The following is a 16,937-nucleotide window of genomic DNA, read 5'->3' as shown; positions in this document are numbered from 1 at the left end:
TGTAGCTCTCAAAAACAGTATTACCCTCACAGTGTACCAAGTAAAGCCAGATACACTTGTAATAATTCTGAGTTCCTTGCATCCAGATGTACAAATTGAAGCTTACATGTACTGAAAGCCTAACAGTGACGTGTTACAGGGAAACACCAAACATGGTACATGATGTTGACCAGGTGGCTTGCCAGCACTCTGTGAAAGCTGGTGGAAAAATGTGCCCAGTTCATATTTTTATAATAGTCTAGATTTAGCAGGCATCAATGATTGGGTAACCTACAGAGATGAACAAAGATCAGAATAACAAGGTGAAACTTCCTTCTCAAGCTCATTGTGGAACTTCGCAGAGATTATACAGAAACCAGGGTCAGTCTACAAGAAATGTTCTGGGGAATGAAATTTTCACTCTCCAGCAGAGTGTGCGTTGATATGAGACTTCCTGGCAGATTAATACTGTGTGCTGGACTGAGACATGAACTTGAGACCTTTTGTCTTTCGCAGACAAGTGCTCTGCAAGTGTTCTACCAACTGGCCTACCCAAGCATGACTAGTGGAAGTGAAGCTGTGAGGACAGGTCGGGAGTCGTGCCTGGATAGCTCAGTTGGCAGGGCTCTTTTCCGTGAAAGGCAAAGGTCACGAGTTCGTGTCTTGGTCTAGCACACAGTTTTAATCTGGCAGTAAGTTTCATATCAGCATATACTCTATCGCAGAGTGAAAATTTCATTCTGGAAACATCCTGCAGGCTGAAGCTAAACTGCATCTCTGCAATATGCTTTCTTACAGGAGTGCTACTACCGCATGTTTCGCAGAGAAATTCTGTGAAGTTTGGAAGGTAGGAGACAAGGTACTGGTAGAAGTGACGCTGTGGGGATGGGTTGTGAGTCCTGCTTGGGTAGCTCAAAGAATAGAACACTTGTCCACAAAAGGCAAAGATCCTGAGTTTGAGTCTTAGCCCAGCACACAGTTTTAATCTGGCAGGAAGTTTCAAGAATTGTTTTGTTATGGTTTCCTATGTCTGTGCAGGCTGCAAAGCTTCTAGTCTACAGCCAATGATGACCAGTAGGTATCTATAAAGAACGTATTTACTTACGCAGACTGTAATGTTTACCCTTAGACAATATGTATCGAAGTGTAGACCTCTAAATTATGGTAACATATTGAGTCTATATTACACGTTCTTTCTCACTTGTTGCAATATCATATACTAACGAAAGCTTTTTGACTTGGCTGTATTTCTTATACATATAAAAGCCACAAAGGTATCTTTATAATTTGATGAACATTTTTCAAGTATTTGGAGAAAAAATATGAAAATACTCCATAACAAAATAACAGACTATTAGGGTGACTATTTGTAACAGAAAAAGTTATCCCCTACAATACAAAAAGTCTAAGAACAAGCTGTAAATGTATTGACTGGAGGATTCGAAAAATCCGGCGGTTCTAGTGTTAAGCATTTTCGCATTACTTTCTTACTGAATGTGAATAATGACATGTTACAAAAATAAACAGCAGAACAGAAGGAATAAAATATGAGAAAGAAGTTAACTGGTAAGAGAAAGAGTGAGAAACAATTGGCATGATTAGCAGATGAGATGGAAGGAAGAAGATTTAAATAAATATGGGTGAGAAAAGCAAGTATATTGTTAACAGTGTGATAGAGATACTGCTTTACTATTGGACTGAACAAAAACAACTGGCATTGGCCAAGAGGGAAGCTGTGCTGATGATAATAGATACAGCTTTAACCAAAGTGGTTTAGAATAAGATGCAGGCTACAGGGCAGTTTGTTCCTCAGTTATGTAGTCGATACAGAGGAGATGGAGAAAGATTTAGTATTATGCAAAGGTACAGCCATTATGCTTGACACACTGCAGATGTGGAATGATGATGACAGACACCATTAGTTATTCTGCATCCGTACATATACATGATGAAGAGAAATTCAGACACCAGCTGCAGCCAGGCAGTGTATCACACACACACACACACACACACACACACACACACACACACACATGCCTGAATGAACAGACACTTGTAAACATCCTGATGGCAAGTAATGATACCTTCAGTACAGGTGCACTCTTTGTTTGACCTCTTGCAGGAGACTGGATAGGCAAAGTAATGAGAATAATGGACACGGAACACTATGTATGCAGTGTATGACATATGGGAATTTGGTTAGGCAGGAAGCATGCTCAGATAGAAAGAGTGGTTAAAGTGACCACTCTCAATAAGTGGGAAATCTGGATTATTGTCCTGGTCTAGTGCAAATTTTCACTTGTCAAAACTGGATTTATTTCAATGAGCGATTGTGACTGATGTCAGAATATTTCTTTTGCGAGGTATACAATATGAGAGTACAGATACTAAGAACCTAATAAAGAAAACGGTGTGTATGAAATTTATGTCGCCTACCTGCTCACACAGACCCTAACCGAGCATAGAAGGTGTAATCAAACAACAGAATGTTACACACAAATTTCATGTAAGCAGTCATGGCTAGCTCAAGTTGTCAAGAGTTTTCAGTCTTTGTTGTCCCATGATGCTCTAAATCAGAGTAGCAAAGATTTGCAGGGCTGAAGGTTGGAATATTTTTCAAAATTTTTGAATTACTAATAAGCAAGAAAGATTTCTTGCATGCTGTAATAGCTTGTCCTTTCCTATATATATATGTCATCCAAGATTATGTTGAAATTTTACTGGAAAATGTCCACTGATCAACTTTCAGTGTGATATGATGATGATGATTACCTGTGACTTCTTACAGTTTACTTTAAGACACAGGTTTTTTGCCCTCACACTATTGAACACAGGCCATCATTAGTGCCTGATATGGCAGCAGCAATCTTTTTCGGGGCTGTTGTGTAACTACAATTGGATGTCTCAGCTTATAAGTGATAAATTACAAGAATGTAACACAGATGTTCATTATCAGTATACAGTGAGAAAGTGCAATAGATCAAAGAGAAAACACTGGGGCCTCCAGAGATCACATGTTTCCATGGTGACTTCTCTGATCCACAGATCACTCATTGACATCTGTTTTTAAAGTATCCATCGAACCAAAGTACTACAATGTTTGAGAAATTCAGCTGTTTCATTTTCATAAATAATATATGGATATAAACAGCATCAAAAGCCTTGCTGAAATGGAGCAGTGTTAAAATTGTCACTTCACCACTGTCCATAACGTGCTTGATGTCATCAGCCATCTTTATAAATGCAATAGCTGTGCTGCGGTGTTTTCAGAAGTCTGATTGATATTCATCAAGAGTGTTATAAATTTTATGATCAAATGGCAGTTGTACATGAACAATGTACTCCAAGGCTTTAGGTACTGCAGGTGATGATTGGCCTGTAGGTGCTGGCTGATTTTGTTTTATCATTTCTGAGTACTAGTTGAATTAAGCTTTGCTTTGACTCAGTACTACATGTACCACTTGAACAAGGGAGAGATTGAAGATGTCTGCGAGGACTGGAATAATAGTATTGGCAGTGTGTTCAATCATACCTATGTTCACTTCATCATTACTTACTGCCTCAAAAAAGATTCTCATGACTGCTTTCCATACTATATGTGTAGAAAAATATTTTAAGAAAAAAACATCTGCCAAGAAGGTGCTATCTTGTGTGTGTGTGTGTATTTGGGGGGGGGGGGGGGGGGGGGTGATATTTCTTTTGTGGTATACAACATTACCTGTCAAAGCTGGTATTTCCTTTTTTATCTGCATCTAAATTTGTTGTTGGCCTTTCATTTTTTGCTTTATTTCCACTGCAATTAGCTTTTGATACTGATGAAGTGCCACCATTTGAACGCTTTTCCATGTTGGGAGGAAGAAATATTGTCATATCTGTGTCACAGACCCTAAAGCAAAAGAAACATTTTATGGTATTGTTTTACACTGACATAGTATTCAAAACATCTTACATTTGTCATAAAATAAAAGTAACAAAATTAATGTCACACATAAGGTTGTAATAAAAGTAATTAGCAGGCTTGAAAACTAAGCATGACATGTCAATATGTGTTGTCTGGTATGATATTGATTGTAAAGCAGAAGGGAGCCATTAATAGTAGCAATCACCATATATCTTATGAATGCCAATTAAAATATATGTAAATTGTAATTTCTGGAATTTAAAAACATTTCATTACATATCCCACTGTCATTTAACATCTAGGTAACAGCCACTTACGATAATGAAAACTCTAAGAAAAAATTCTATGAGAAAACGGAAACAAATATGACTCCCCCCCTCCACCCCCTCTCTCTCACTCACACACACACACACACACACACACACACACACACACACACACTACTTATGTGGGCATTGCAACATTTGAATGATTATGAGGGAGGGGGAGGACATGCACAGCAGCTCTGAGCAGTGTTGGCACAATAAGAGTTAATATTGGCAACAGGTATAAAATTGAAGTTGTATAGTATGATAGAAAACAAAAGGAAATACAACAACATAATGTACAAAGCTTTTGAGAAAATTATGAGAGACGGAGCAAAGGAGAGTCACAGAACAGGGAGTAGTAGAGATAGGGAACCTGTCCAGTTTAGAGGAATTGGTACTTTGAAGAGGGAGGGGTGTTTATCCAAATGACAGGAGTATTGAAGTAGCTTTTGAAAGTCATAACTGCTGTGTTATGCAGAGTGTTTTTGAATTAGATGTTTAGGTTTGAGGTTAGCCACAGCCTAACAGTGGCCACTCATATGAGTACATGCACCTTAATTGGAGCAAACCTTGTAAATGTTGCGATTACTTTCACACAAGGCCTTACATTTGGTTGGTTGCGATACCCCTGTTATAGGACTGGAAGACTGGTGGTGGTGGTCAAGTGCATGGCATCTTATTCATCCACAGCAGAAAGCCTCATGGGACACAGGACCACACACAGCAATAGCGAAGGAATGAGTTAGGATACTGTGTAAACTAGGTACTCAGAACAGCACTTGCCTCTGAAACATCCACATGGGAAATCCCCATGTGGCACAGTACTGGGAATGAGAATGGGGAAAGAATCAGTAACAATACTGCATAAACAGTATGGCCCAAAGAATGCCACTTTAAAGGAAGGGGAGGGGCAGTAATGAATGAATCTTTTTGAATAGGATGTCCTCATCTGAAGTCACATCGAAGTGCAGTTGAAGCCTTGGCAAATGGAGAGGCTGAGTTTGTCAAAATGTTGGTGATAAGGGAGGTATTCTATGAAGCATGGTTTACAGTGGCAGCAGGACTCTTAGGATTTGTTTGTAGATGAGCCAAACAGATTAGCTTCCTCAAATGATATTAAGAATACTAGCTGTTGATGGTACTGGGTAGACTGGATACCGATCTCAAAGATGGGACAAAGAACAAACTTGTTACAGAGTACGTAGACACAGCACAAGCTCGGATGAGGATGGCGAAGAAAATCTCTCTCACAGACTTTCAAAGAAATCAGCTCAGCATTTATCTTAACACATTTATCGAATATCTAACTTTGAACTGCCACAAGGAAATTTTATCATTTCTCCCAAACAGACCAGTGCCTGGGGTACAGTGTATAAAACTAAGGTTGTGAGGATCAGGACTGATGGAATGAGATCATTAAAATCTTTATGGAAGTTATACAGTCACCTTAGAGGACATGACCGAGCGAGGTGGCGCAGTGGTTAGACACTGGACTCGCATTCGGAAGGACGACGGTTCAATCCTGTGTCCGGCCATCCTGATTTAGGTTTTCTGTGATTTCCCTAAATCACTACAGGCAAATGCCGGGATGGTTCCTCTGAAAGGGCACGGCCGACTTCCTTCCCCATCCTTCCCTAATCCGATGAGACCGATGACCACGCTGTCTGGTCTCCTTACCCAAACCAACCAACCAACCAACCAACCAACCTTAGAGGACACTACATTTCAGACCACACAGTGGTATTTCATTGCTCACTCAATACATGTAATATCTCAGTCCAATTGTGTTGCATACCTGGTTCCGACATTGCTAGCCATGCATCTTTCTCCTGTGCATGACTCCAGTGCAAGATCTTTTTTATACATCCACCCATCATCTCCTATTGCAATCCTGTCACAGACACTTCCAATCTGATATGTAATAGGGCCACACATGAAAGCCAGCACACTGTAAATAAGTCTCCTATACATTTAGAGATTTTTAAGCTTTTTTCATGAGTCTCTTGCGTTATTATGCACAATACTGATACTTGCGTCCTAAGTGACACACTGTTGCTAGGTTCCACACCATAGAAGATAGCAAAGCTTGTTGCTGGATTGTAGAATTATGATTAAAAAGGAATTATCTACAAAAACAAATAAACATAAGAAAAGAGCATACAGAAAACATAGTAATTTTATGTGAAGATTATAAATTTTTAAGACCCATGAACCATTTAGGCTACATCAATTAGAATAACAAGCGTAGGCCAACAAAGAATGTGGGACAGCTCAGCTAATAATTTATCACTTTCCATTAGCCAGCCATAGACGACAAGGAAGAAACAACAGAACGGTGGTGTCTGGCGTAATGAGCAGATGTACAAGTGTGTGCACTGATTATTTTGGCAAAGTCTAATCACAGAGGTGCCAACACAGGTGACACCTACGATCACTATGACATCACAGGTCTTAGAGGATACATCTGACTTTACACATAAGCAAACAGACTCACTGTAGTTTGGTAACTGTATTGCAACTATAGTTATGAGAGCACACCTGCTGCCACATTGTTGCCCCTACATCATGAGAACAGTTAAAGAAAATGGAAGATTGAAAGAAGTGATTGAGTCACCCTTGGTATTATTGTACTGATACATGATTTGAATGGTTAGTGATTAACAATATAGTTTATGGAATTTTGAACTGCATTTTGGTAACTTTAAATATGACACCTGACCATGAAACCAAACTTGACCTTCCTTTCCTAGTTCTTTTTCTTGTAGTGGTGGTGGTGGTGGTGGTGGTGGTAGACTATGTTTTATTTCACTTTGTTATGATTCAACTTCCCTGTTAAAAATGTTTAAATGGATTAAATGACTTTCCCATTTTCCACCTTGGCTGTATTATGATCACTGTCATTTTTTTCACACTATTAACTAATTTCAGTAATGTGCCATTTTCAGCTGCTTGCTCATATGGACAGTGTCAAATAAACTGATGGTGAGCAAGGTTCCGTGCAATGTATCATTTTTATAGTTACTTATGAATGCCATTATGTCAGTAATGCTATTTAGACAATTGACTGCCTTGTTGACATGTTTAAATACATGTCTGGAAATAATGTTAATAATCACTACACATTTACTCAAAAGAAACCATAGAAGTGCTTTTTAAATGTTGGAATATTTCTCTTGATGAGTGTTTTCTGTTTGTGTGTAATGTGTATATAGTGCACAGGGATTTCTGAAATGCTGAGATTGTCTTTTCGTGTTGCTATCTGGTATATTTACTTCACCCGTCTACACAAGCTGGATTAACTAATAACACAGCCTGCAAAATTAGCTGTATAATATGTTAAAAGTATTTGGGGAAATGATGTACTCAGTACTGTATAAAATACCAGGCATATGTAAACTTTGATACTTTAAGATTAAACAAGGCCACTGACCAAAAAGCAGAAGTGTTGAGTATTCAACAGGCACCCACAAAGGAAAGACAACTTGCTAGCTTTTGGAGTTAGCCTTTGATGATCTAGAATAAAATACATTAACACTCACACACAAACCTATGCCACTACATGGTGCTGACTGGACTAACACTGCCAATGCTATTTTGCAGCAGGTGGACTGGTTGTGGTGGGGATAATGTTGATTGGGGTGGACTGGGGTAGAGGGAGGCAGAGAGAGGGCTTGATGTGGGTGGCTAGTGTCTCGGAGGGAGGAGGCTGGTTTTACGATTAGGAATGCAGTAGGGAGAGGTGGCAGATATATGGGCTGGCATGACTAGTGGCCAGTGGTAAGAGGCACATGCCGAAGGCAATGTGGGGACTTAAACCGGCAGGGGGTGACAGGAAAGAGGAAGAGCAAACTGTTGGGTGGAGAGTGTGGGGTCAGATAGTTACCTATTGAGCCCAGGAGAATAATGGGAGCAGAAAATGTGTTGCACACATGACTTCCATCTACATAGTTCAAAGCAGCTGGTGGTGAGACAGATCCAGATGGCTCATGTTGTGAAGCAGCCATTGAAACTGAGCATATTATGCTCAGCTGCATGTGTGTCCCCATGTGGTCAATTTTGTTCTTCACAACAGTTTGGCAGTGGCCATTTATCCTGGTGGACATACCAGAATAAAAGGCTGTCTTGTGTTTGCAGCAGAGTTAGTATATGGCATTTCTGAATTCACACATGGTCTGGCCTCTGGTGGGGTAGTATAAGCCTGTGACAGAACTGGAATAGTGTGCTGGGTGGGTGGATTGGGGAGTTCTTGCACTTTGGTCTGCCATGGGGATATGAGCTCTCTGTCAAGGAGTTGGGAATGAGAGTGGCATAGGGATGGACTAGAGTGTGGTATAGGTAGTGTGGACAATGGAACACTGTCACAGGAGGGGTGGAAAGGATCTAGGGTAGGATGTCTCTCATTTCAGGGCAGGATGAGAGATAATCAAAGCCCTGGCAAAGTACATGGTTCAGTTGTTCCAGTCTTGATTTGAGTGCTTATGTTGTGGGTGAGACACAAGAGATCTGTTTGTGGATGAGGTTTGGGGGGGGGGGGGGTAATTGCCTGTTGGTGAGGCCTTTGTGAGGCCCTCAGTAACACTGGGCAAGGGCGTTCTCATTTCTGCAGATATATCATCCAAGGGTAGCTAGGTTGTATCAAAGGGATTTTTTGGTGTGGAAAGGATGGCAGCAGTCATAATACAAGTGCTGCTGGTGCTTAATGGGTAGGCAGAGGTGTGGATGGAGCCATCAGAAAGGTTGAGGTAAATGTCCAGAAAGGTGACGCATTGAGTAGAGGCGTATCAGGTGAAGTGGATGCAAGAACAAGTGTGTAGGTTGTTAAGAAATGTGGACAGGGTGTCTTGATCCTGAGTCCACACATACAACAATAAACCTGAACCACACACATATCAACAATAAACCTGAACCAGATGAGTGGTTGGGATACTAGAAAGGTTTTACTTTTTTGTTTCATATTTGTAAGCCATCTATACAACAGCTAATTTTAAATGGATATTTAATGCAGGATCCTCACAAATATTTCTCCGATACGACAGTGCTGTGTTCACTCATTACAATGGATTATAAAAGGCTGTAATGGTATGATCCAATATTTCTTCACATCATCTATTCACACACACACTCAATGCCCCAAAGCAAAAAGTCAGTGTTTATACCTAACGCATTCCATGTAATATTTTATGGTTTTAACAAAGACTATCATTCAAAGTTTTTATGAAATTCAATAAATGTATCTTACCTGTTTATGTTATCTTGCAGGGGGTTTGCTTTTTTCTTCTGTGAAGCATTTGGGCTTTCAGCAACAATATCATCATCCTCTGAGACGCAAAGCCTATCCTCTGAATACTTGAGTGATTCCTGAATGGCTTTTTGCAGTAGCTCATCCTCCAAATCAGTGCAAATTTTTGCTGAGTATTGTGTAGAAGTTTTTCGGATTCCTTCATTAAATTCCTCAAGTGATCCAACATCTATCCTTTTTGCAAAGGATCCTACTGAGAGCTGAGTCTGTTTCAGTCTACGACTTTGCTTATCTCCAGGTTTAAGCTCAACACTGTAGTTGGGCTTCAAATTCCAAAAATCTGGCTTTTTACCAATTTTGTTTGTCAAGTCTGCCCGCGACGTGTACTTCCCTAAATCCTGGTTTTCATCAGCAGTTGTGCTTTTAAGAGCTGCAACAGTATTACTTTCTGCATTAGAGGTAGTAACTGATAGAACTTTACCAGGACTGTTACTGGAAACCTGAACTTCTGATAAATTCTTGACATGCTTTAATGATGGTTTTACTGGTGTGTTGCTGCTAATTACAGGACTTGTTTTACCTGAATTTTCACCAGAACATTTCTTCTGAACCTCTTTGTCCAATCTATTATCTGCAAGTTGCACCGGGCATTCAGTTGCCTGTGGAAATGACCAAAGAGTTTCTGGAATAACAATATTTTTTGAAGCATGAGCAAGGTCATCTTTCTGCAACATATCTGAGTCATGCTGTGGTGTGGATTCTTCAGAGTCTGAAATGCACTCCCTGTGCTCTAAATGTTTGTTTGTTGATCTTATCTTTTTTCTCTTTGATGTGTCAAGATTCCTTTCCTCCCTACATCGTCTTTTTGCTTGAACTGGAGGCCTGGTGGTTCCGAGAAGCATCTGAGACACCAGATCATATGCTCTTGCTGTAGACTTCTTCTCATCTGGCTCACTGTCTTGTCCATTCTGAAGGTTTAAAATATTTGCTGAAAAGGTACAGAAGCCTCGTCATGAATTTTCTGTAACAAATGTCTCATCTACATGAAATGTAATATAAAAGAAACTTCCACCACATAAAATTTAATGCAAAAATCACAGCAACTTATAGAAGACTAGGACACAAATAATGCCACAATGTTCAACCAATAACACAAAAAAGGACAGAATACATATCCTTATGATATGTAAACACATTAGGATATTAAATTACATAATTTACTTTTTTTTTAATTTGCTCTAAGCTACCCATTGAGTATGTGTACCTGGACAACACAGGGTCACACTAATGTAAAAACAAATATACTTCAGTTATTGCTTTACAGTTGTTTTTTGGTTGTAGCCTATATACAAGACAGTCTTTGTAAAATGTAAATCAGCCCACCCATTTAGCTGTGTGGTCTAATGCACTGCTTTCTGGGCGGAAAGGTGTGCCGGTCCCTGGCATGAATCCGCCCAGCGGATTAGTGTCGAGGTTGGCTGTGCCGGCCAGTCTGTGGATGGTTTTTAAGGCGGTTTTTTATCTGCCTCGGTGAATGCGGGCTGGTTCCCCTTATTCCATCGCAGTTACACTATGTCGGCAATTGCTGTGCAAACACTTTTTCCATGTACGCGTACACCATAATTACTCTACCATGCAGACATTGGTGTTGCACTTGTCTGGTGAAGACATTCCTGAGGGGTCCACTGGGGCATGAACCCCACAATAACTCTGGGTTTGGTGTGGGGCGGGGTGAGTAAACTGTTGTGGGGTTGTGTACCTCTGCAGGCTACGGCGGGGACGAAGCCTCTCCATCGTTTCTAGGTCCCCAGTTCCATATGATACAAAGTGTAAGTCAATCAAGCCAATTATATAATAAGAATTATAAAATACCAGAGAGTACTGATGTCTTTAATAGCATAACAATAACTTAATATAAATACATGTTGATAAAAACTAGTTATTTCATACTTAAATATTCATATTCTGCATATATGAATTAATGTCGAAGCAGTTTACTTAAAAGTTTGAAATTTCATTTTATTAATCTTCTGAAGATTTATCAGCAATTGTTATCATCAAAGATGTAAACTCTTTGGTTTTTATGTTATATCTCTGTTCTTCTTCCTTGTGCACAGTCTTGGCAGGATCATAGTTGTAAATGGACAGTATTGGTGGGACTAGAGCTGGTATACTTTTGTAGAACTGCTAAAGGCAGATGTATTTTGTGTGATTAGTTCAGAGTGCAAAATATTGCTGAATGCAATTATTTTAAAGTTCAGGAACTTTATTTTATTGAATAATCTTTGGGAGCTACCTGAATATCACACTAATTAAATCAGTTAATGTTTCTTATTATGAGAATAGGATGCGTGACAAGCAGGACACAAAGAGACAATCAGCTAAGTAATAACTTTAGACATGGATGTGCAATTCCATACAATTGCTTCAAAATTATAGTCAAATTCTGGTTCAAAGATAGATCGCTGAACATTATGCAACTAAGAGGAACATTACAAAAGCCATATCTAAACATTTGAAATTTACGCGAGGGACACATTCCACGTGGGAAAAATACACTCCTGGAAATTGAAATAAGAACACCGTGAATTCATTGTCCCAGGAAGGGGAAACTTTATTGACACATTCCTGGGGTCAGATACATCACATGATCACATGATCACACTGACAGAACCACAGGCACATAGACACAGGCAACAGAGCATGCACAATGTCGGCACTAGTACAGTGTATATCCACCTTTCGCAGCAATACAGGCTGCTATTCTCCCATGGAGACGATTGTAGAGATGCTGGATGTAGTCCTGTGGAACGGCTTGCCATGCCATTTCCACCTGGCGCCTCAGTTGGACCAGCATTCGTGCTGGACGTGCAGACCGCGTGAGACGACGCTTCATCCAGTCCCAAACATGCTCAATGGGGGACAGATCCGGAGATCTTGCTGGCCAGGGTAGTTGACTTACACCTTCTAGAGTACGTTGGGTGGCACGGGATACATGCGGGCGTGCATTGTCCTGTTGGAACAGCAAGTTCCCTTGCCGGTCTAGGAATGGCAGAACGATGGGTTCGATGACGGTTTGGATGTACCGTGCACTATTCAGTGTCCCCTCGACGATCACCAGTGGTGTACGGCCAGTGTAGGAGATCGCTCCCCACACCATGATGCCGGGTGTTGGCCCTGTGTGCCTCGGTCGTATGCAGTCCTGATTGTGACGCTCACCTGCACGGCGCCAAACACGCATACGACCATCATTAGCACCAAGGCAGAAGCGACTCTCATCGCTGAAGACGACACGTCTCCATTCGTCCCTCCATTCACGCCTGTCGCGACACCACTGGAGGCGGGCTGCACGATGTTGGGGCGTGAGCGGAAGACGGCCTAACGGTGTGCGGGACCGTAGCCCAGCTTCATGGAGACGGCTGCGAATGGTCCTCGCCGATACCCCAGGAGCAACAGTGTCCCTAATTTGCTGGGAAGTGGCGGTGCGGTCCCCTACGGCACTGTGTAGGATCCTATGGTCTTGGCGTGCATCCGTGCGTCGCTGCGGTCCGGTCCCAGGTCGACGGGCACATGCACCTTCCGCCGACCACTGGCGACAACATCGATGTACTGTGGAGACCTCACGCCCCACGTGTTGAGCAATTCGGCGGTACGTCCACCCGGCCTCCCGCATGCCCACTATACGCCCCCGCTCAAAGTCCGTCAACTGCACATACGGTTCACGTCCACGCTGTCGCGGCATGCTACCAGTGTTAAAGACTGCGATGGAGCTCCGTATGCCACAGCAAACTGGCTGACACTGACGGCGGCGGTGCACAAATGCTGCGCAGCTAGCGCCATTCGACGGCCAACACCGCGGTTCCTGGTGTGTCCGCTGTGCCGTGCGTGTGATCATTGCTTGTACAGCCCTCTCGCAGTGTCCGGAGCAAGTAAGGTGGGTCTGACACACCGGTGTCAATGTGTTCTTTTTTCCATTTCCAGGAGTGTATATCTAAAAACAAAGATGATGTAACTTACCAAACGAAAGCGTTGGTATGTTGATAGACACACAAACAAACACAAACACACACACAAAATTCAAGCTTTCGCAACCCACGGTTGCTTCATCAGGAAAGAGGAAAGGAGAAGGCCTTTACATATGTCTGCTTGTGTCTGCATATGTGCTGATGGATATGTGTGTGTGTGTGCGCGCGCGCGAGTGTATACCTGTCCTTTTTTCCCCCTAAGGTAAGTCTTTCCGCTCTCGGAATTGGAATGACTCCTTACTCTCTCCCTTAAAACCCACATCCTTTCGTCTTTCCCTCTCCTTTCCTCTTACCTGATGAAGCAACCGTGGGTTGCGAAAGCTTGAATTTTGTGTGTCTATCAACATACCAACACTTTTGTTTGGTAAGTTACATCATCTTTAAAAGAAAGAGAGAGAGAGAGAGAGAGAGAGATAAATTCTATATTGAAAGAATCATTTAAAAACAAATTGTCACTCCTTTAGTGTAAGTCTCACATCTGTTTTTTCTTTTTCCCTAAAAAAAACAAGAACTTCTATGAAATTTCCCATTAGAATAAAATAGTACACTGGGCAGAGACTCTGATACGCATCATTGCCTCTCACAGTGAATGCTCTTACTATACGGGAACAACTCAGGATCCACTTTCACAGCGTCAGTTTTGTAATTATCTCTCCCCTATTTGCTCTGGAGGTAGTCTGTAAATCATGCCTCAGTGATTCTGTCGGTAAGAGCATTGACTGTAAAAGACAAGAGTCTGGATTCACATTCAGCTCCAGCGCACAGTTTTGACCTGTCAGGAAATGTGGCAACAGTACACAATCCGCTGTTGACTGAATTATACATTGTGATTTACTTCAGTATTTTAACAAAAGAATTTTTTAAGTTGTAAGCAACAGCTGAAAGTAATACTTACAGTGATTGGTCACAACATTTTGAACACACTTTTAATATGAGAACGAGATCTCCTGTGTAATGTGGAAATCATATAACATAATTCTATAAAGGAAAATTCACTTGAGAACACTTTAAAATTAAGTCAGTATTGCTGGCCAGTACTTGCCTTTGTGAGGCAAAATTATAGTACTTCTCATGTTGTTGTTGTGGTCTTCAGTCCAGAGACTGGTTTGATGCAGCTCTCCATGCTACTCTATCCTGTGCAAACTTCTTTATCTCCCGGTACCTACTGCAACCTACATCCTTCTGAATCTGTTTAGTGTATTCATCTCTTGGTCTCCCTCTACGATTTTTACCCTCTGCTCCGCCCTCCAATACTAAATTGGTGATTCCTTGATGCCTCAGAATATGTCCTACCAACCGATCCCTTCTTCTAGTCAAGTTGTGCCACAAATTTCTCTTCTCCTCAATTCTATTCAATACTTCCTCATTAGTTATGTGATCTACCCATCTAATCTTCGCCAGCCGAGGTGGCCGAGCGGTTCTAGGCGCTACAGTCTGGAACTGCATGACCCCTATGGTCGCAGGTTTGAAACCTTCTTCGGGGATGGATGTGTGTGATGTCCTTAGGTTAGTTAGGTTTAAGTAGTTCTAAGTTCTAGGGGAATGATGACCACAGAAGTGAAGTCCCATAGTGCTCAGAGCCATTTGAACCATCTAATCTTCAGCATTCTTCTGTAGCACCACATTTTGAAAGCTTCTATTCTCTTTTTGACTAAACTATTTATCGTCCATGTTTCACTTCCATACATGGCTACACTCTATACAAATACTTTCAGAAAAGACCTTCTGACACTTAAATCCATACCTGATGTCAACAAATTTTTCTTCTTCAGAAACGCTCTCCTTGCCATTGTCAGTCTAAATTTTATATCCTATCTACTTCGAGCATCATCAGTTATTTTGCTCCCCAAATAGCAAAACTCCTTTACTACTTTAAGTGTCTCATTTCCTAATCTAATTCCCTCAACATCACCCCACTTAATTCGATTACATTCCATTATACTCGTTTTCCTTTTGTTGATGTTCACCTTACATCCTCCTTTCAAGACACTGTTCATTCCATTCAGCTGCTCTTCCAGGTCCTTTGCTGTCTCTGACAGAACTACTATGTCATCAGTGAACCTCAAAATTTTTATTTTTTCTACATGGATTTTAATTCCTACTCCGAATTTTTCTTTTGCTTCCTTTACTGCTTGCTAAATATACAGATTGAATAACTTCAGGGAGAGGAGACAACCCTGTCTCACTCCCTTCTCAACCACTGCTTCCCTTTCGTGCCCCTCGACTCATAATTGCCATCTGGTTTCTGTACAAATTGTACATAGCCTTTCACTTCCTATATTTTACCCCTGCCACCGTCAGAATTTGAAAGAGAGTATTCCAGTCAACATTGTCAAAAGCTTTCTCTAAGTCTACAAATGCTAGAAATGTAGGTTTGCCTTTCCTTTATCTATTTTCTAAGATAAGTCGTAGGGTCAGTATTGCCTCACGTGCTCCAACATTTCTATGGAATCCAAACTGATCTTCCCCGAGGTCGGCTTCTACCAGTTTTTCCATTCGTCTGTAAAGAATTCGTGTAAGTACTTTGCAGCTGTGACTTATTAAACTGACAGTTCGGTAATTTTCACATCTGCCAACGCCTGCATTCTTTGGGATTGAAATTATTATTTTATTCTTGAAGTCTGAGGGTATTTCGCCTGTCTCGTACATCTTGCTCACAAGTCGGTAGAGTTTTGTCAGGGCTGGCTCTCCCAAAGCTATCAGTAGTTCTAATGGAATGTTGTCTACTCACAGGGCCTCGTTTCGACTTAGGTCTTTCAGTGCTCTGTCAAACTCTTTGCGCAATACCATATCTCTCATTTCATCTTCATCTACATAATCTTCCATTTCCATAATATTGTCCTCAAGAACATCACCCTTGTACAGACCCTCTATATACTCCTTCCACCTTTCTGCTTTCCCTTCTTTGCTTAGAACTGGGTTTCCATCTCAGCTCTTGATATTCATGCAAGTGGTTCTCTTATCTCCAAAGGTCTCTTTAATTTTCCTGTAGGCAGTATCTATCTTACCCCTAATGATATATGCCTCTACATCCTTACATTTGTCCTCTAGCCACCCCTGCTTAGCCATTTTGCACTTCCTGTCAATCTCTTTTTGAGACGTTTGTATTCTTTTTTGCCTGCTTCATTTACTGCAGTTTTATATTTTCTCCTTTCATCAATTAAATTCAATATTTCTTCTGTTACCCAAGGATTTCTACTAGCCCTCGTATTTTTACCTACTTGATCCTCTGCTGCCTTCACTACTTCATCCCTCAAAGCTACCCATTCTTCTTCTACTGTATTTCTTTCCCACATTCCTGTCAATTGTTCCCTTATGCTCTCCCTGAAACTCTGTACAACCTCTGGTTCTTTCAGTTTATCTAGGTCCCATCTCCTTAAATTCCCACCTTTTTGCAGTTTCTTCAGTTTTAATCTACGGTTCATAACCAGTAGATTGTGCCAGAGTCCACATCTGCCACTGGTAATGTCTTACAGTTTAAAACC

At 41.1% G+C, this 16,937-nt stretch overlaps 1 protein-coding gene across 1 annotated transcript in view; it reads right to left on the bottom strand.

The window, feature by feature from the left end:
• Window positions 1-16,937, bottom strand: part of LOC126175931 (uncharacterized) — a 103,274-nt gene that overhangs the window by 15,948 nt on the left and 70,389 nt on the right. The window contains exons 4-5 of the mRNA XM_049923009.1: window positions 9,428-10,415; window positions 3,698-3,865 (exon numbers count right to left, since the gene is read on the bottom strand). Coding sequence (XP_049778966.1) covers window positions 3,698-3,865; window positions 9,428-10,415 — 1,156 coding nt within the window. The remainder of the gene's footprint in view (window positions 1-3,697; window positions 3,866-9,427; window positions 10,416-16,937) is intronic.

Source organism: Schistocerca cancellata, chromosome 3 (assembly GCF_023864275.1).
Source record: "Schistocerca cancellata isolate TAMUIC-IGC-003103 chromosome 3, iqSchCanc2.1, whole genome shotgun sequence".
In the NCBI taxonomy this organism is placed as follows: Eukaryota; Metazoa; Arthropoda; class Insecta; order Orthoptera; family Acrididae; genus Schistocerca; species Schistocerca cancellata.
This window is presented reverse-complemented; position numbering and strand designations above follow the sequence as displayed.